General features: G+C 54.9%; 1 protein-coding gene across 6 annotated transcripts in view; it reads right to left on the bottom strand.

Annotated features, from left to right (window-relative positions):
* Nucleotides 1-2,883: 2,883 nt before the first annotated feature.
* The window catches only part of VANGL2 (VANGL planar cell polarity protein 2), a 42,866-nt gene continuing 26,417 nt past the window's right edge, over nt 2,884-19,332 (bottom strand). For all 6 annotated transcript variants that reach the window (XM_073323064.1, XM_073323068.1, XM_073323067.1 and 3 more), the window contains 6 exons: nt 18,973-19,093; nt 13,467-14,074; nt 11,556-11,692; nt 10,320-10,455; nt 9,644-9,875; nt 2,884-8,686 (listed from right to left, as the gene is read on the bottom strand). In XM_073323064.1, the coding sequence (XP_073179165.1) occupies nt 8,426-8,686; nt 9,644-9,875; nt 10,320-10,455; nt 11,556-11,692; nt 13,467-14,074; nt 18,973-19,093 (1,495 nt within the window). In that variant the 3' untranslated portion in view covers nt 2,884-8,425. The remainder of the gene's footprint in view (nt 8,687-9,643; nt 9,876-10,319; nt 10,456-11,555; nt 11,693-13,466; nt 14,075-18,972; nt 19,094-19,332) is intronic.

The raw sequence follows: 19,332 nt of genomic DNA, 5'->3' as shown, positions 1-19,332 counted from the left end.
GTCCCCTTCCCCATTCAACTGCTCTGTAATGAACAGTCCTAGGGCCAGATCCCCAGCTAGTGCAAATCCCCATTACTCCACTGGAGATCTCCAAGCTGGGGAAACAGAAGCATGCAGAGAGGAAACAACTTGCTTAACATCATACAGAGTGACTGGAGCCGAGCTGGGGCCGGCACTCAGGCCTGCCAAGCGCTTTGTCCCCCAGAGTATGCTGCCTGGGAGCCTCACACTCAGAGTCACCCTGGAAGAATAATGTCCGAGAGTAGGTGGCAAAGTTCACAGGGAACAAACAACAAAGGTGCAATGGAAAAAATAATGCAGAGTGAGAGGGGAGACTCCACCCGAGAGGGAAAACACACACTCTCTGTGATGCAATCTCTCCATCAATTATATTTCTGCCCCATGGTCTAATCTCAAACATACCCTCTGCGTCTGCCATAATGGAGCCCAATTAGCGAATTCACTGGCTTCGCTCAGAAAGGCCACACGGGAGCGGAGCAACGAGGGCCAGGAGCTTCAGCCGTGCAGCTCGAGGCATGGCCCAGACGAACGTTGCTCAGAATGACCCACATGGGGGGATGCTGGCTGTCAGCACAGGCCCACTGGGCATGGTAAGGGGCTGCTATGGATTGGGTGGGGAGGGCGTCTGAGACCCAGCTCACCTCCTGGAATGAGCCAGCCCTGGGGGAATGGGAGAAAATACAGGATGTTTCCAGTGCCATGCAGTGCTCAGGAAGGCATCCAGAAGATGCCAAATCTCTCCCTCATTATCTTTTCACTCCCCACCCCATTCTTTCCACCCTCACCCACCTTCCTAGTTTTCCCTTTTAGTTAAATATCTTCTTCTCATCCCTTGTCACAACACCATTCCCGTTGGTCATGGGGGGAGTGGAACCTTGTTTTCACCACCTTTAAATTAGGGAACAAATCTAGAGGGATTTGCCAAAACAGTGGCTTGGAATCCAGTCCCGGTAAAAACAGATTACAAGTAGCTTGAGCTACCCCCAGCCTGGCTAACTGGCGTGTTTTTTACAATCACATTTTCCTATTTTTCAAGCGGTTCTTTCCCCCCTCGGGGTAGGTTGGTTCACACACCAAGGGAAACTGACTAAGGGATCTGCTTTGCGTAGGTGGACCGCTCTGGGCCAGGAGACTGAGTCAAGTCACTGAGGCTCCTAACTGGGGCAAGGGTGCGAGCGCCTCGATTCCTAACTCCTATTGTGCCTAAACCTCTGCCTGCCAGATGCTGGGACTGGATCACTGGATAATGGCCCTGTTCTGCTCATTCCCTCTGAAGCATCTGGCACCGGGCACTGTCAGAGACAGGACACTGAGCTAGATAGGCCAGTGGTCTGACCTAGTACGGCCGATCGCACGTTCTTATTTTAAGATCTGAGTCTTTGTGGCTATACAAGGGAAACGACGACACTAACCATACCCCCAAAAGACCCGATTCTCAATTACACTACCCCCACCCACCCCTGCCCAACCAACACTTGGCTTGTCTTCATGGCATGTTCGTGTGTGTGTGGGGGGGAGGGGGTGGGTTCAGGGCAACCCTTGAGTTATATCTCAAGCTAACACTTCAGTGAAGGCAAGGCCATAATTATACCCATGCAAACAGTGTGTGTAAATCAGGCCTGATACATTTATGGGAATAACCTAGACGGATGTAACTGCATCCACACTAGGGGTTTGTACAATGTTCATTATACCAGTGTAGTTAAAGCAGTTTACTTGTGTATATAGCCAAAGCCTTAGTGTAAATGAGAAGTTGGCCTTCTGTGCCCTTGGGTCCTGTTTCTTTAAAATTGTAACCGGAAGTCTGGCAAGAGCGGGCAAGGTTACAGGGCAGAAACTCCCTAGTGCAGCTGTGGCTAAGCAGCTGGAAGGAGAAGGCCCGTTCCTGTTCCGTGTTTGAAGAAACACTCTGCTGTTCCACACGATCTATCTCCCCAGCAGTCTGTTCTGAAACTCTTTGCACGTGCTGGAAAAAGTCTGCGTAGCCCATGATCACAGCATGAGCTTAGAGGAAAAAAGCAACTTCCCTCCATCACCCCATCTCCTCCCCCACTACGCACACACCCAAACCCACAGCTGGTGTTTTTAAAAGAAACAGGCGGACTGTACAGGAAACAAGAATGCGGCGGGGGGGGGAACACTGTTCCCCTCGCCTCTGCCTGTGTCCAGCCCAATGGCAACAGCCGCAGCACTGTGGTGTAGGCAGCAGCTGAGAATCAGAGTTTATATCCCACAGAGCTGACACCATCAGAGTTTATGCAGACACTGAGATCTTTACCTGGGAAATGGTCTCCCATAGGAAGAGGTGGGGGGAGCTCTCTTGCTTAGATCTTTAAAAGGACCTAGGAACTGCCGGACTGAATCAGACCCATCATGGTCCATCTACCCCAGTATCCCATCTCAGACAGTGGGTCCAGCACCAGCTGCTTCAGAGGAAGGTAGAAGAAACATCGCCCTAGGCAGAGGTGAGATACTCTACCCCCGTGATAGGTTCCCTCCTGACTGCTAAATAGTTAGAGAATAGCTTAAGCCCTGAAGCATGAGGTTTAATAGCCCTGCCAGAATTTTCTTCTATTGGCAATATCAGCCCTATTTTACAGGTGGGGAAACTGAGGCACAGAGAGGGGAACTGACTGGCCCAAGGTTACCCAGCATCAAAGCTAGGAACAAAGTTGCAGTCTACTGCTCTAACCACTAGGTAACACTGCCTGTCTGGACCATGCTGCCCTTCCCATATTGGCACTGGTATGGTACAGGTTCAGAACCACCAGTGTAGAGAAATTTAGTAACAAAGTCACAGGCAAAAGAAGGAAAAGAAAAATGTCAAATGTGTTTATTTTATATAAAAAACATTTGTACAGTTTTAGTTCCTATATTTATGAAAAAAACCCAAAGTTCCTAACATGGCCATAATGCTTAGATTCACTGCAAACTGGAAAACCAAATTTTTTATATATTAAAAAACAATTTTACATTTTACAATTTTCTACACGCATGCACAAGGTATCAGCTCTGTAAAAAACAAAAACAAAAACCCCAAAACCTTTTTCTCCCTCAACTCAGAGTGGAAAAACAAAACCCCTAAAGCCTCTACATTTACAATCGCACTCCACGGAAGAGTCAGTATTTTTGTCTTTTTTTTTTTTTTTAACTAAAAAAAAATTTAAAAAAACCCAAACAACTCTCCCCCTGTAAATGTGCACACGGAAACGTGACAAGATGCTCACAGCAATGGTGACCGATCCATAAAACCATGTCGGCGAAAGATCCCCCTGGAGGATCAGGAAAGGAGACACACAGATGGACAGATTAACAGATCCTCTGGAGGAGAAGAAATGGTGATGGTAAGGGAATCGCCCTGCTGGTGGAAGGTAGCAGTAATGGAAGCAGATGTGTGCATGAAGCATCTTCAATGATCCAGATGTTTTAGCTGGATCCTCTTGTCCTTGGAATATTGACGCTTAGGGTTTACAGCTCAGGGCTTTGTTTTCTAGGGGAAGGTGGAGGATGTTAAGGAATCTGAGAGATTGGAGCGATGGGCTGTGATTCTCGGTTGTCCTGCGCTTTGTCTCGTCGCTGACACCTGCTATGCAGTGGTGTAAAGCTAGGTGCAGGACAATGAGGAATCAGGCCCGAGATTTTGGTCATGATTAAACAAATGTAAATCCAGAGTCACTTCACTGACCTCCGTACCGTGACACTGATATCGGAATCTGGATGTGAAGTTGGAGGCCGGTTTCTGATCTCAGTGGAACTGGTGTCAATCCAGAGTCTCTCCAGTGATCCTCCTCACGTGACTCCACATGAGTGTCACTGGGATTGGAATCTGGCCTAAGGGTGGAAGGAAATGAAGTCGAGAGGACAAGAGCCAAGACACTAACTGAGCCAAACAAAGGGAGTGGGATCTCATGTTGGGAGATGACCCAGCAGGGATGGGTGGGGAAGCCGGCAGCTTGGTGTGGTAATGGAAATGCCAAGGTACAGAGATCCAAAGCAGCATGGAATGGAGATGGAAACAAAGGGTTAAAAGCCCTGGAAGACTAGAGACAGTCAGACTGGTCTCAGCTGCACTTGTGCAAACCCAGAGTGACTCCACTGATGTTGCTCCAGATTTACACCAGTGTAACCAAGAACAAAATCAGACCCGGGTGATAAGCACAGAGGATGCTGGGAATAGGGAAGAAAGAGACGGGGTGAAATTCCCGTGCTGTGTAGAGGGGCTTGCACAGAGCAATTGCACCAGTGACGTCCCACCAAAACTGTTTTAAAGGGCTTAGTGGTGCACGGACCTCAGCATAGGGCGAACTCTGAACGCATGGTGAATCTGGTGCTAACTGGTTAGTACTTGGACGGGAGACCTCCAGGGAATACTGGGGGCTGTAGGCTTGGGGAGGGATAGCTCAGTGGTTTGAGCATTGGCCTGCTAAACCCAGGGTTGTGAGCTCAATCCTTGAGGGGGCCATTTGGGGCAAAAATTGGGGATTGGTCCTGCTTTGGGCAGGGGGTTGGACTAGATGACCTCCTGAGGTCCCTTCCAACCCTGATATTCTATGATTCTATTAAGTCAAATAACAGTGAGAGAACAGGACAAAGAGGACAGCAGAGTATCTTTGTACAGACTTGGAGACCCAGATCCACAGCTGGGCTCAACTTACCCCCAAGCCCAAATTTTGACCCTGAAAAAGGCCATAAAATCCACTAGGGACTTTGCTATTGATCTTATGTGGAAGGTGCCCACATACTGTGGTGATGGGTGGCAAAATAACACCCTATGACTGACAGGCGGACTGATGAACAGATGTTACGGCAACTCGCACCAGTTGGGGGGCTAGCCTGGAGGATCTGAGCTCAGAAAGAAAGGCAGTTGACATCCCAGAGGCTGTTAGAGAGATAGGGAGTTACCACGATTGTAAACCTCTGAGCAACAGCATGGAAGCCGGGCGGGGGAGGGGAGACCCCTAATTTTAAAAATAAAAGGAAAAAAAATTAACCACAGATCTGACTTCAAGAGCAAAATAGCATCAATTTCCCCTCCTGCCCCAACAAATCACAGCCCTTTAATAATCTTAGTGCTTTAAAAAAAGAAAAAAGTTGAAATCACAGTGACAAAACCTGGCGAGCCCTACAACCCCCCCAACCCCTACAGCGACCCGACGTTTCTGAGTACCCTCACACAGCCCCAGAGTTCTCCTCAAACCCAACACACATAGCCATCCTTTTGCAAACGACAACGGCACAGACGGTAGAAAGGACCCAGTATAAAACCCGTGAGGTATTTGTAACCAAAAAGACTTCGTGTTGGTTTGACCTAAAAAACAAACAAACAAAAAAAGGGAGACGAAAACCCGCCAAGCGAGGGGCCTATCGTAATGTTGCCACTTGCAGTTGGGGAGGGCAGGCGGCGGGTCTAGCCCAGGCCCCTCCCCAGCACTGAAGCTGGCATAGGCAGAATTCATACAGGCCCATGGGAGAGACGGCCGGCCAGTTCTAGTATCCACTGGGTGGGGAGTTCCAGACGCACGCACCAGCTGAGTGGGAGAACTCGGTATCAAGGGGGAGGCCATGGCACAGTAACGAATTGCAGGTTTCTGATTCCAGGCTCCCGAGGACACGGGAGGGAAGAAGGAATGAATCTTTGGGGACATGGGAGAGACACCCCCGCACTCTCCCTGGACCTGATCCTCCGCAGCCTTGCACCCGGCCTTGCTCAGATCCTGACACTTGTGCATGTGATCGGTCCCCTTGTGCCCACTTCTCCGTCACCCTGTGCCTGGTGCATTCTGGGCCTGCTCCTGCTCCACTGAAGTCATTGGGAGCATGACCACGGATGGCGACAGGCACAGGGTCAGACCCGCACTGCGCCAGTGCGACGGGTGTGAACGCATGACCATTCTGGTTTGCCCTCGCTTTGCACTAGTGACCCGCGTTCATGACTGCACCGGGCGCTGCAGAGGAGCAGGCCCAACGGGACATAAAGCTCAGCGTGTACCTAGGAGTCGGCAGGGTCTGGGCCCTGGTCACTGAGGCATGTGCAAAGTCAGGTGTAAGATGCCAGCGGATCAGAACGGCTGCATCTCACACGCTCGCTTTGAGCTGGCGTGAAGGGGCAGGAAGGTCAGGAATTGGGCCTCTGGAGACTCCAGCAGGAGCCGGATTGGGCCCTTGATGCACGCCCAGTGATGCTGCTCCAGAAACAAAATTAAAGGGGGAGACCAGGACAAAGTTTGCCAGGAGGAAGCAAAAATTATTTTTAAGTCATGTGACTTGGCTTTAGCCCTCTTCTGTGGACAAGAGCCCTGTTCGTGCAGGGGGCCAGCTGGCGTGTTGAAACTAATTCAATCTACAAAGCGGGCGTAAGAGAAATGGACCTGGAGGCCTTCATCTCTAGATTCAACCAGCTCCGTTTGTAACAAAGCCAAAAACTGGATTTCATTAGCTGCGGCCAGCCCCGGGAACCAGCTGCAGTCTCTGCATGCTTGTCCCCTTCCCGCACCAGCTCTGGAGACAAAAAAACCCGATTCTCCAGCTCCCTGGGTCAACAGTACAAAGGGAGGGCAAAAGATTGCCAGATCAGGGGGGGAGCCTTTTACACCCGGCTGTGCACCAGTGTGAGGGGCCGTGCGAGGCTCAGGGCGCCGAGAACCAAGGCCGAAGATGCTGTCGCCAGGCTCTGTGGATGGCACAGGAGGAAGAAGAGAACCCAGCTCAGTCTACAGCAGCCAGGCTCGCCACTGCAGCGTTCATGGGAGCAATTATTTGTTTGCTGACAGTTACGGGAGCACAGTTGGAGGGGCTGTTTTCGCACCAAACGTGCGTGTGACGATAGGCCCTGAACCAGCAAGGCCGTTAAAGCACACACCTGACTTCCAGCACAAGAGCAGTTCCACTTACATCAACAGGCCAGAATCTCAGCGGGTAAAGTCGGCAGAGCTCCTTTACAGGTAATGGCCCTACGCTGGGTTACACCCGCTGGGGGTGGGGATCAGAGGAAGGATCGGCTAGTGGTTAGGCTCCTGGGCCTGCGAGATCTGGGTTTGAGCCCCTTCTCCGCCACAGATTCCTTGGGCAAGTCACTTGGCTTCGCCGACCTGTGCTGCAGAACTGGGACAACAGCACTGCCTGACTGCACAGGGGAGCTGTGAGCCCCCCAGACGCTGTGGTGATGGGGGCCACGTAAGTACCTTAAAGAGGTAAAGTTAGGCATGTACCTTGCAGTCATGACCCTTAACAAAAGCAAGAGTCACAGTGGCTTTACTCGCCCGAGGCTGGGGATGATTCCTAGGGCATGGGAGAGATTAGGTGCGTTTTTTTTCCTGTAAATCCCAACTGCTAAACCCAAGCTCAGCCTCCAGACAGAGAACAGCCTGAGGCCTCGGCACAAGGGGGATGAGTCACTCTGCTCAAATCCTGCAATGCAGCACATTCACCAACCTTATCATTGGGGGTGGGGTGGGGGGGGCTGATTCTCCTGGACACAAAGGCCCCTTTATGCCACTCCGGCGGCGTGACCCTACTTGACATCCACTTTAAGGCCCCCTTACACTGCCGGGAGTGGTGTAAAGATGCCCTTGGTGTAAAGGAGGAATTGGACCCAGTTAGTCAAGGAAGCGGAACTGGGCCGGTTTGAGTCACTATTTACAAAAAACACAGGATTCCATTACAAAGCACGGAGATCAGCACACACACAAAAAATCCCTATTTAAAAAACTTTTTAAAACTAGTCTTCTCGCTGTTGTTAAAAAATTGATCTGGAAAACCCCAGAGAAGAGCCAAAGAGGAGGTTCCTATACCAGAGAGTCGGCATCGTTAGTTCGTCTTTTCCTGCCCGCAGGTGGAGCAGGGAGGTTTCGATAGCAGCCACGATACTGGAGGGACGCTTGCAAATGCTCCAAAGGCCTCGCGCGAGGGAATTTACAAAACAAACTCCGAACATCCGGGGGAGTTGTAAAAAAGGCCAGGATCGGGATAGTAATAAAAAAAGGGAAACTGAGAAGGTTCCTCGGACCCAGCTGCATTTGGAGATGCTGGTGAAGGAAGGAACAAAAGTAGCCCTTGAGTTTTGACACCAAATGAGGGATCTTCCTCCTGCGAAAACGCCAGCCTTCGCGCGACGCACCTTCCGACCTCCTGGGAGGTTGCTACAAGAATCTGGGTTTTGGAGACTGCAGAGATGGGAAGGGGAAAGGGCTCTGCCCCCAACCCCCAAACGGGGGGCAAGCAGAGATGGAGGAGGGCAGAGAGAGGAGACGGAGCCCTAGGACATGCACGCTGGTTCCGGGAGGTTCCTACAGGGCTCTCCCTGCATGGTGGTCTCTCTGAGCTCCTGTCAAAAAAGGGAGAGTCCTGGAGGGAGCTTGCTCCTCCTCAGGCATAAGCTCATAGCCCAACCCGCCCCCTTTGCAGTTCACACTGAGGTCTCCGACTGCAGCCTCATGACGAACTTATGTGACTTGGGGTCCACAAACTCCTCGGAGAGCTTGAAGAAGGGGATCTTCTTCGTGCTCACCACCAGGCTGAAGTCTTGGCGCTTGAGGACAAAGACTACTCCGTCCTTCAGGCCATTGGTCACCGGCTCCTCGCTGACCAGCGTCCACTGCTTGGCCAGCCAGCGGTCTTTGTGGTACTGGATGGTGGGCCCAGCGCTCAGGTACCTCTCGAGGAAGGCCTGGGGGACAGGAGAAGAGACAGGAGGGGCGTTCTCAATGGATAGTGGTCTTTGGTTGGCTACCTGGTGGGTCAGGCCAGAAGGAGGCCTCGCAGCATTGCCATGGAAACCCACCATCTGCTTGCCCGACCTTTATCATAACGGCAGAGGTGCTGGGGCCAGAACCTGAGCTGGTAACCATCAGTGGAACATGGCCCAAGGGATTCTCACAGTCCCTGAGGCGCCAGGCCTCGACCTCTAACCCTGTCCTCCAGCTGTATCCAGGGCTCTGACTGTAGGTAGGGCCCCTTCCAACCGCATTACCCAGCTCTCCTGCCTCCGCAGGGCAGGCTCTCCCAAGGTGCACGGCACCACGCAAAAAACACCCACGATTCTCTCTGCCCCCAGAGGCCGAGGTAGTACGGGATAGCTGGCCAGATCTTCCCAGCATGCACGGGTACAAACCCGGTAAGGAGGGACTGGCCTACGTGGCCGATGCACGGCGATGCTGGGGAACAAAGCTACTGCGGGGTTGTGTTGAACTGCAATAGATGCATCACAGCTTGGGGACTTAATATGTGTCTACCGATGCTGAGGACGCTGGAGCGACAGGCTCTGAAATACAGTCCTACGGTGTAGACGGGACCAGGGCTTTCGGCTGCTGGACTTCTCACCCATAGCTCAGCTACCTCAGTGATGGACGGACCCTCAACCCCAGAGCCAGCCAAGATGGGGAGGAGGAGGAGAAAAGGGGCACGGGGCAATAGCTCAGAATCCATGTTTAACATGGATTCTGGTTTCATGGTCTGACCATGAGCCTGCAGAAGTAATTCTCACGGGGGAAAAGTCTCCAGGGGTGGATTGCAGGTCGAGGGAACAGGGGTGAGTTCGGGTTGGCCCAGGGGAACTGGGGCTTCCCCCATCGACACCCGAGCTCCCCAGCCTACCCCTCCCTCTCACCCCCGCCCGCCTACCTACCTTGGGAGTCATGTCGTGGGTGATGCAGAACTCCAGGTGCTGCAGGATGCTCTCCATGGTGTGGTACGGCTGCTGCTTGGTGGTACGCAGGTACTTCTGCATGGCCCGGGCCATGGAGGCGAAGATGGCCTGGGCAGCTTCTCGCGGGTCCATGATCTCCCGCGGGTTCTTCTGGTCCTCCTCCTGCAGCCGCTTGATATGGGTGAAGGCCTCCTCCACGGCCACCACCAGCCTGGCGGGAGAAAGGAGGCAGTGGTGACCCAGCTGGCGCGGCTTGAAACCCCTGCAGAGGCTCCGGAGCCTGCCCCTGCCCCAGGCTGGCCCAAGACACCCTGCGCCTCAGAGAGCGGCGACCTTGCTCATAGACCCAGAGTCCTGGGTTCAATCCCCAGTCACGACCCAACCTGTGAGGACTCTAGGGGGATTCGACCTGCTGTGGGTCAAAGAAGCTCAGGGGAAGCGTCCCCGGCCAGGCGGGAAGTGCAGCCCATGCTAACGTAGTTGGTCTCTCCGCCTCCCACGCCGAGAGCCGTGCTGCGGGAAGAACCACAGGGCTTGCCCGTGTCCAGCCGCCTCGGGACAGAAGCCCCTTTACAGTCACCCCAGCCCAGCCCTGCCTCCCCTCCACCACTAGGGGGCACTGCACCCCCCCCACCCCCCCCGTCGACTCCCGTACCTGGCGCGGCGCTTCCGGACCCTGCGCTCGTGCTCGGCCTCCTCGTAGTAGTACTCGTTGTGGCTGTTGTCACGCCGCCGGGCGGCCGCGGCGATAACGGCCCGGGACTGGCCCGTCGAGTTGTTCGTTGTGTTTTCTGGAAGGGGAAGGAGGTGGGGGGGGGGTTAGACGCAGGGGGGTTAGAGCTCACCGGAGCAGTCGCTGTTCGCTCCCGCCAGCCCCTGTGCTCAGTAGCGCCCCCCACCCCACCCGGGGCGCCTCTGCAGCGGGAACTAGCCACTAACGCAGGCAGGGGAGAGGGCATGCCATGCAGCACCCCGCTGAGCTTCCCAGAGCCACTGGCAAGCAGCACCTGCTCTGGCCCATCCCCCGGGCTGCCTCCGAAAGCCGGGAGCGCCCCAACCTTAGAGCACCCCGGCGACTCGTGCTCAGCCCCGCCTGGCTTGCACCCTGTGCAACGAGCTCACCGGCCACAGCGGGCCGCTGTGGACTCGCGCTGCAGCCGGAGGCAGGGAAGACACCTGCCGGGTTTTAAGTCTCTGCAGCTTCGTTCATCAGTGCTGCAGCCTGGTCTGGCACCAGAACACTGGATCCAAACCCCTGGTCTGGAGCTAGATCTGAATGGCACGGGGGCGGAGAGGGGGAGGGGGAAAGACACATGCCCGTTGCCCAGGTTTTTAGGTGGAGCCTACCTTCAAACACATCAAATATTAACTGGCTACCGAAAATCCCACCCTCAGGCCTCCTGCCCCAAAACCTTGTCTACAGTCAGTAAACGGTATCGGTTTAACGACCCGGCTCTAGTTAACCGGGTGTGAGTCCCCTATTTTAGACTCATTTAAACCAGTTCAGGTGACTTCGGTAAGTTACCAATAACCTCTGCCTCCGGGTGGAGTGAAAGGTCGGATATAAAACTTCCGTGTTGGTGTGAAGAAACGCATTCAAATCCGAAGCAATTCCCAGAAAGACAGAGAATAATCCCGTGCTCAGGCAGAGGAGAAAGGAGGGGAGGAAAGTTGGTAATAAAAGGGAGCTTTATCAAATAAAATCAGCTCCTGTTAACCAGAGCCGAGGCTGGGAGCAAGGGGAGAAGTAAGCTGGTCGATTTCACTCCCCCTTGTAACATCACTAAGGTCAACAGAGCTACCGCAAGGTCCGGGGCTGGACAGAGTGTGGGGAAACAAAGAGTAAGAAGAGACAGCGAGGAGGGTGGACGGGAGAGAGACCCAAGCTCACCCTCGCCGAGCGAGTACACCTTGAACCCGGACATTTTCTTAGACAGGACGGATTTTGGCAGGTTGAGGAGGGCGGGGTTGTAGACGGGGAAATCATGGTAATAATTCTCCAGGATCCACACTGCCACGCGCTGGATACTGCGAGAGACACAGCCAGGGTACGGGGAGGGACACAAGATAATAGGTTAGACTCGCGCTGCCGGGGGGGCGTGGGGTAGGGAGGGGACGCACGTACACAGAAGGGGGAGAACAAAAGGGAGACAATGATGTGTTGGATCTTTGAGCCACACATCGCAGAGAGAGGACGCATCGACACGTCACGCCACGGGGCTGGAGCTGTCTGTCCAGTGGCAGCAGCATATACCAGCCACCACAGTACAGACTGACCGACAGCCGGCCCCTGTACGGTGACTACAACTAGACCTCAACTTTGATTGTTTTAGCATTTCGAGGGATAATTTTCCATGGTTGGTTAAGCGTTTGTAAAGACTTTGATTGATTTCTATTTTCACAATCGCAGGACGCAGTGGGGGCGGACAGGTCAGAAAATAATTATTTAACAGCAGATATTGGAAGTTCAAAAAGCCAAAGCTTTGTAACCGAGATGTCAACATCCCATGCCAGAAGAGGCAAAGTAAATCTCCTTAAATCCAACTCTACGAGGTTCTCAAGCAGCATTTTTCTTATTTGGCCTGGCTGCCAATTTCAGTGACCCTGGATGAAATGTTTTCCCAGGTGTGTTTGCATGTGGATAGTGAAATTGACGCTTACCGATATTTACCGATAAAAATCTAATCCTATCAAGCCTCACTACAACCCAGGGGCAGGGGACTCGGCACAGGCCCCAGAAAGGTCCCTGCAGCTGGAGCTAAAGGAGACATGGTCTGGACGAGGCTGTTACCGTAGAGACAAGGTAGGTGAGGAATATCTTTTATTGGACCAAATGCCACGGTTGCCGGCAGGTGCAGATCCATGCAGCGGGGGATGGTAGCACAGGGACGTTCATGGCCGCGCACACGCACTTCCCCCAAGCAGATGTGGGTACAAAATGCATGGACATGCCTACAAACCCACACACACAAACACACACCACTGCCGCCACCCCCCCTTCCGAGATGGCAGCAGGCAGCAGTGTGTGCAAACCCACACAGAGGTCTAGATCCCTCTAGCATAGAGCAACACTTTACACACACACCACACACTCCCCTTCCCCCTCAGCAGGGGGCAGTAACACACATACATACACACTCACTTCCGTTCCCCCCAGGGGGGGGTCAATGACACACACACACACACACACACACACCCTTTCTCCCCCACCAGGGGGCAGTCACACACACTCACTCCCCTTCTCCTCCAGAAGGGGGCAGTCACACACCCACCCACACACTCACTCCCCTTCTCCCCCACCAGGGGGCAGTCACACACACACACTCCCCTTCTCCTCCAGAAGGGGGCAGTCACACACCCACCCACACACTCACTCCCCTTCTCCCCCACCAGGGGGCAGTCACACACACTCACTCCCCTTCTCCTCCAGAAGGGGGCAGTCACACACCCACCCACACACACCCCCTTTCTCCCCCACCAGGGGGCAGTCACACACCCACACCCACACACCCCCTTTCTCCCCCACCAGGGGGCAGTCACACCCACACACACACCCCCTTTCTCCCCCACCAGGGGGCAGTCACACCCACACACACACCCCCTTTCTCCCCCACCAGGGGGCAGTCACACCCACACACACACCCCCTTTCTCCCCCACCAGGGGGCAGTCACACACACACACACCCTTTCTCCCCCACCAGGGGGCAGTCACACACACTCACTCACTCTCCCCCCCCCCGCCCCGCTGGCGCAGGCAGCGACGTCCCCCTCACCCTCCCAGCCGCCCCGCCCCGCCCCTCACCTGAGGTGGCCCACGTTGTAGAAGCGGCTGGCCCCGTCGGTGGAGCGCACCACCTTGAGCGTGAACTGGGGCTGGAGCTGACGCAGCTCCAGCAGGACCACGGCCAGGTAGTGGACGAAGAGCAGCGCGTCCACCAGGGAGACGGCGTACTGCACCACGCCCTGGTAGTTGCGGTCGCGCGAGTCCAGGATGCGCACGCCGTAGAAGAGCCAATAGGAGACGACGAGGAGGAAGACGAGCACCATGAGCAGGGCCCGGAAGACGAAGACGCGGGGGAAGAAGGCCTTGGGGCGGCGGAAGAAGAGGGCCCAGCTGCCCAGCAGGAGGATGAGGAGTTTGAAGGCCACGGAGATGAAGAGCCCCTCGCAGGGCGTGCCGCAGGGCTCCAGCTCCTCCCGCCACAGCAGCTGGGGCAGCAGCAGGAAGGCCAGCGGGGTGAGGAAGGAAAGCAGCGCCAGGGCCCCGCCCAGCGAGACGCCCACGTGGCGGGAGCAGTCCAGGCGGGCGCTGTCCTCCATGTCCTTGGTGATGCGCGTGAGGTCATCGTGTGAGATGCTGTGCTCCGAGGTGCCAGTCACCACCGTGGTGGTCTCGCCCCAGTTGTCATCCTAGAGAGGGGCGGGGAGGAAAGGGTTACACACGGGGGGCTGGCCTGTGGGAACAGACTCCGCCACCCCCCTCCAGTTCCCTGGATCAGACTCTCCCCCCGCCCCCGCCCTGTGGGATCAGAACTACCCCCAGCCCACCCAACCCCCTGCCCTGCAGGATTAGACCATCCAAGCCCCGAAGGATCAGATGCCCATGGCCTGCCTGGCCACGTGCTCCCCTCCCAGCCGTGCCAGATCAACAGATCTAAGAATCAATCCGGTTGATTGGTTTCCAGCCACAGATCTCAAAGCCCTTTGCGAAGGAGGACAAGATTGTTGTTCCCATTTTACAGAGGGGAACACTGAGGCACGGGGCGGGGCAGGCCTAGAACCCAGGCATCCTGTCTCCCTGTGCCGTTCCCAGTCCGGGGGACAGGCTGCCTTCCCCCACAAGTGACGCCTGACCAGCAGCAGATAAACTCTGAAATGGGAACGTCAAAAGATTTCCACACAAATCCCCTTCGTAACAAGAGGAAAAGCAACTACGTCCACGTGCCAGTCCGCCACGCACCCCTCCTCCGCCACGCGAGGCTGCAGCACCCGGTTAAGCACAAGAGGAGAGGGCCTGGAATTCAGCACCCACACCCAGCCCTCTGATTCCAAGGGCTTAATTTTCCAAGTCCCATCTCAAAATGCCGTCACTGACAATCAATGAAATCATATCCCTGCGTCACCATAAGCTCCTGACACCCATAGCACCCCCTTTCCCCAAGGGCTGGTACCACGGGCAAGGTTCGCGGGCGACCTTTGCTGGCGCGGTACGTTTATTTTGGGTGCATGTGCCTGGTAGTACAACGAGCACGTCCTTTCAGATTCACCACAAACCCTTTAAAGGGGACTTGAAACCCAGACTTCCTCCTCAGGGGGGCGGATATATTCGCTCGTTAATTACCTCCCTGAGCAAAGTCATTACCCCTTTGGGCATTACTTTGCAGCAAGGGGAGTCAATAGGTGGAGCGTGGGCCAAATCTGGATTGGCAGATGCTTTTGAACAGACCCCAAAATCTTTACATTTACTTATCATCATGATTGTTATTTTTTATTATTATTTTCTCTGGAGACTGGACCTTGACCAAGAAATTTGGACCCTGACAAAAAAAAAAAAAAAGTGGACTTCCCCTGCTTTACAGTGATGGCAAAACACCTGGAAGGCAACTGCAGCCGGCTTCCCCGACTTGCATCTGGTTCCCCATCATAAAACCAGGCCTCTGTCAGCAGAGCTGACTGTCCCCAAGCCGACGCACCCTGCCGGATGTGGGCGTGGAGGGAAGCTGTAGGGCATTAGCCAACGCAAATTCCTCCCTGAACCCTGTGATGATGTCTTCATAGAGCAACCGCTCCCCTGGGATGCTTCCTGAGATGAGAGAGGGGATCCAGAGAGAGCCGGCAGGCTGCTGAGAGCAGAAGCCCGCTGATGTCCTTGTTATACACCCACACGGTTACATAAGGGGATCTTGAAAGCGGTTCAACCCCCACAGGGCGGCCTTAGTTACACCGGTAACAAGGGGTTTATCAACTGGGGTAGCGCATTCCTGCAATGCTAGGCCTTGTCCATTATCATTCGATGGTTATTAGTCTCTCACGGTAGTGGCTAGGAGTGCCAATCGCGGACCAGGTGGGCGCCGTACGGACACAGGAGAAAAAGATAGGCCTTGCCCCAAAGACCTTACATTAGGAGCGTGTAGCGGGGTCACCATTTACTGGGCACCCCCTCATGGGCAGGAGCACCCCAGCCTTATTGGCGCCCCCTTGTGGGCCCCTTAAGAACTGCGCGTGGGCTTTTACGTGGCTAACACCTCCCCTAAGGGCAAGCCACCCGATTACAGAGCGCTTGACCAGTATAGGAATCCCACTATACAATACCAGCAAAGTGCTCTGAATGTGAACACAGCTTATACCAGAAAAGCTATTCCAGCTAAAGTGCAGCTTATCACCCTCTCCCTCCTCAACCCACGAGCATAAATGAGCCATCCCAGTACCAAATGCGGCCAGCAGAAGTGCGTGTACACTAGAGGCTTCTGCCAGCATGGCTCGGTGGGACAGGGATTGCCGACAGAGCAGTGCTGGCAGAAGTCTGTAGTTTAGATGCAAACTTTTCACCAGCTATCCTGAGATAGTTCTGTCGGTGTCACCCCCTCCTGGGGGCACAGTAAGGCCACGTCTACCCTTAAAAATAGGCTCAGAAGGGTAAATGTCAATTTCACCGGACACACAAACCGAGGAAAAATATTTCCATCGAGGAGCATCAAAATTTACAGAGGGACAAAGTGAGAAAAATGGGGCTTGTGAACATCGTAGAGTTTGACTGAAGGATATTTACTGTTTGTATTTTGACAGGTGAGGTTGACAATTGGAGTTTTAATGGGGATAAAGCTTGAACTTTTGGAATCTCAGCATCTACGGTCATTAAATAATTGTCTGATCGCCGCTCCGTAACTTCCCACATCTGAGAAAATGTAAATCCATAAAAATAAAAAATGCTTAAAAACAAACATTGATATCAGCCACCAAAATAACAAAAAATATCAATTAACTTCTCCCAATCCTCCTTAAAGCACAGACCAGCACAGACATGTCACTTCAGGGTGTGATTTTTTTTTAACTGTCCAAACTAAGACAGAATAAGCAGCACTGGACATGCAGTTACATGAGCATAAAAGGCCTTTTCCTGGTCTGGCTTATTTCATTTGGGTATAAGCTATATTGGCAAACCCTTTCTGGTGCAGACGAGCCCTGAGTCGGGTCTGAGGGTAGCTCTTTCCATTTTAGCTCAGACCCTGTCCCAAACGACACAACATACACCGAAAAAATCACCCCCTGCTATGAAGAGTAAGGAGAGTCCACACAGGGAATACTGTGTTCTGGGCTCTGCTTCGCCAGACAGCTGTTGACAAATTTAAATCAGGCAAAAGCACAACGACAAACTAAGGGGGTTGGCGGGACTGACTCAGATTAAAAGAGCTCAGTTTGTCTATCTTGGCTTAGGGAGGATTAAAACAGGGGACCTAAATCTACAGCAATCGGGGGACTTCCTCTCCTCTGACCTGCTGCATAGCACAGGCCGGAGAACTGTAGCCCCTGGTTGGTCAGGGCGGTAACTTCCAGTGGGAGACCCGGTCTCCTTGTGATGTGTTTGTACAGCCCCTGGCGTGACGGGGACCCCCTAGGTGCAACGAGAATACCAACAGCTGTAACTGCCGTCGGGTTACTCCGTTCAACCGCCGGGGGAGCATATTCTGCTCTCATCCCAGTCAGGAGCTCCCTGGAATTTTCACCCCTACACAATAAACCTCAGGCCCTTCCACAGGCTGGCTCAGGGGATGGTGAATAGGAGCTGCAGGCTTTCACCGCCAGGACCCCGGTTCAAATCCAGCCAGGGGCCGGCCCTTGCGGCTGCTTTGGCCAGGCTTGGCCCTGTTCCTAGAGGGGACAATGGCCTGAGGAGATGGTGTTCAGAGCCGGCTGGAGAGAGGCGGGGACTGGCAAGGGGACTGCATGGTGGAAACTGTTTGCCCGCCGCCTGTCTATGCATGGTCTGCGGTTAGAGAAGCTGGGTTTCCCGAGCTTCCCTCCCAGCAGCTGGGCCCCGGCAGGCCACACTGTGGCCATCCAAGCTGTTTGAGCCCCTGAGGTGCAACCGGAGCAGAGCTGCTGGGAAACGCGAGTCCCTGTGCACCAGAGGCTGCTGCATGGGGCGGGGACCCCGCCAAGGGTCCTGGGAAACACACCGCTGCCATGCGCCCGCCAGAGCTCCCCACCAGGAAGCTGCAGAGGGGACACACTCCCCTTCGACGTCCAGCCCGAGAGCCTCGGTGCACAGAGCCGGCGGGGACCCACTGCAGGAGCCTCCACGCGCGCTCCATCCCCCCAAGACCCAGCCTGGGGCTATTGCAGTTTGGCACTTCCCAGGCAACGCTGAGCAAAGACTGGGAGCCGGTCCCAGCGGTGCTTTCCCACCCCCCTGCCCGGCCACTTCCACGGGCACTGCTGAGAGCCCCCACCCTGCAGAGGGCAGGGGACCCAGGCCAACGCTCTCGAAATAGGGGCCAAGCTGCTGTGTCTTGCCTCACCCCTAATTCACGGGCTCTGGGAAATGGCCTGGTTCTCAGTCACACTCTGGCCCCTCTACCTGGCTGAAGGGGTCTTAAAGTAGGTGAAAACAGCCCCCTAAGATCCCCCCTCCCCGTGCACAAGGGGGCTCCCTGGCTGGTGTGAAGCTGGGATAAGGGCCCTGGCTCCCAGCCCCTTGCATAGGGGGTGGACTGGGACCGTGGCTGGATCATGCTGCACTCTGGGTATTCTCTGCTGTCCCAGGGCCCAAAGTGTGAATCCAGAGCAGCCCTGAGGCTGCTCTAACTCATCCCAGGGGCCCTGAGGGTAGCCCCAGAATACAGGGAGTATAAAGGTGTGTGTGTGTGTATGGGGTGGGGGGGGGGTTTGAAGCCATCCTGCTTCCATTCACCACCGCCCTGTGTAGGGGGCTGGAGGAACTGAGAATCAGAACCAGAGTGTTTTGGGGGGTGAGGTGAGCCCAGTCGCCCAGGCCACTGTCTGGGCCAGGGGAGCCTCGCTGAGCCACCCCGGGAGGAGTCCTCCTTCCCTCCCCTCTCATTTTCCCACAGCGTGAAGGAGGCAACAAGGCTTCAAAGCCCCCGCCTTGGTTTCTTTGGCAACGGGGAGACAATGGGCATGTAGTCCCCAAGGCTCCTCCCACCCCCCTATCACCTCCCACCCCAGAGACGAGGGAGGAGCAAAACACAGACCCCGCCTCCATCCCTTGATGCCCTGTACACCCCCTTTCCCACCCCCCCAGAGCAACGTGCTAGCCCCACCCCCTCAGCCTGGCGCTCCCCACTCACCCTCTCATCTCCTCTGGTCGACTCATTATCCAGCAGGGGCTCCCCCGGGGCCTGGATGGTCACCGACTTGTCTCCCCGGCTCCCGTCCCGGCTTTTGGAGCGGTGCCGGTCCCGCCGGTCTCTGGAAGGGAGCGAGAGAGACGCCGGGGGTCAGAGGGGGAAGTGCAGGGGCTGATGGGGGCACGCAGCTGGGAGTGGGCCGAGAGGGGGAATGGGGTACGTCCCTCCCAAGGATGCACGCTGTGGAGGAGGGGGGAAGGGGGATCCTCCCAGACCCCACACAAGGGAGTCTCCCTTTCCTCCATGCACCACCCTGAAGATAGACAGCAGGGGGGGAATCTCTCCACAAGGACAGACATA

This window comes from Lepidochelys kempii, chromosome 24 (genome assembly GCF_965140265.1).
Source record: "Lepidochelys kempii isolate rLepKem1 chromosome 24, rLepKem1.hap2, whole genome shotgun sequence".
Taxonomy (NCBI): Eukaryota; Metazoa; Chordata; order Testudines; family Cheloniidae; genus Lepidochelys; species Lepidochelys kempii.
The sequence above is the reverse complement of the archived record's forward strand: the minus strand, read 5'-3'. Positions and strand labels throughout refer to the sequence as shown.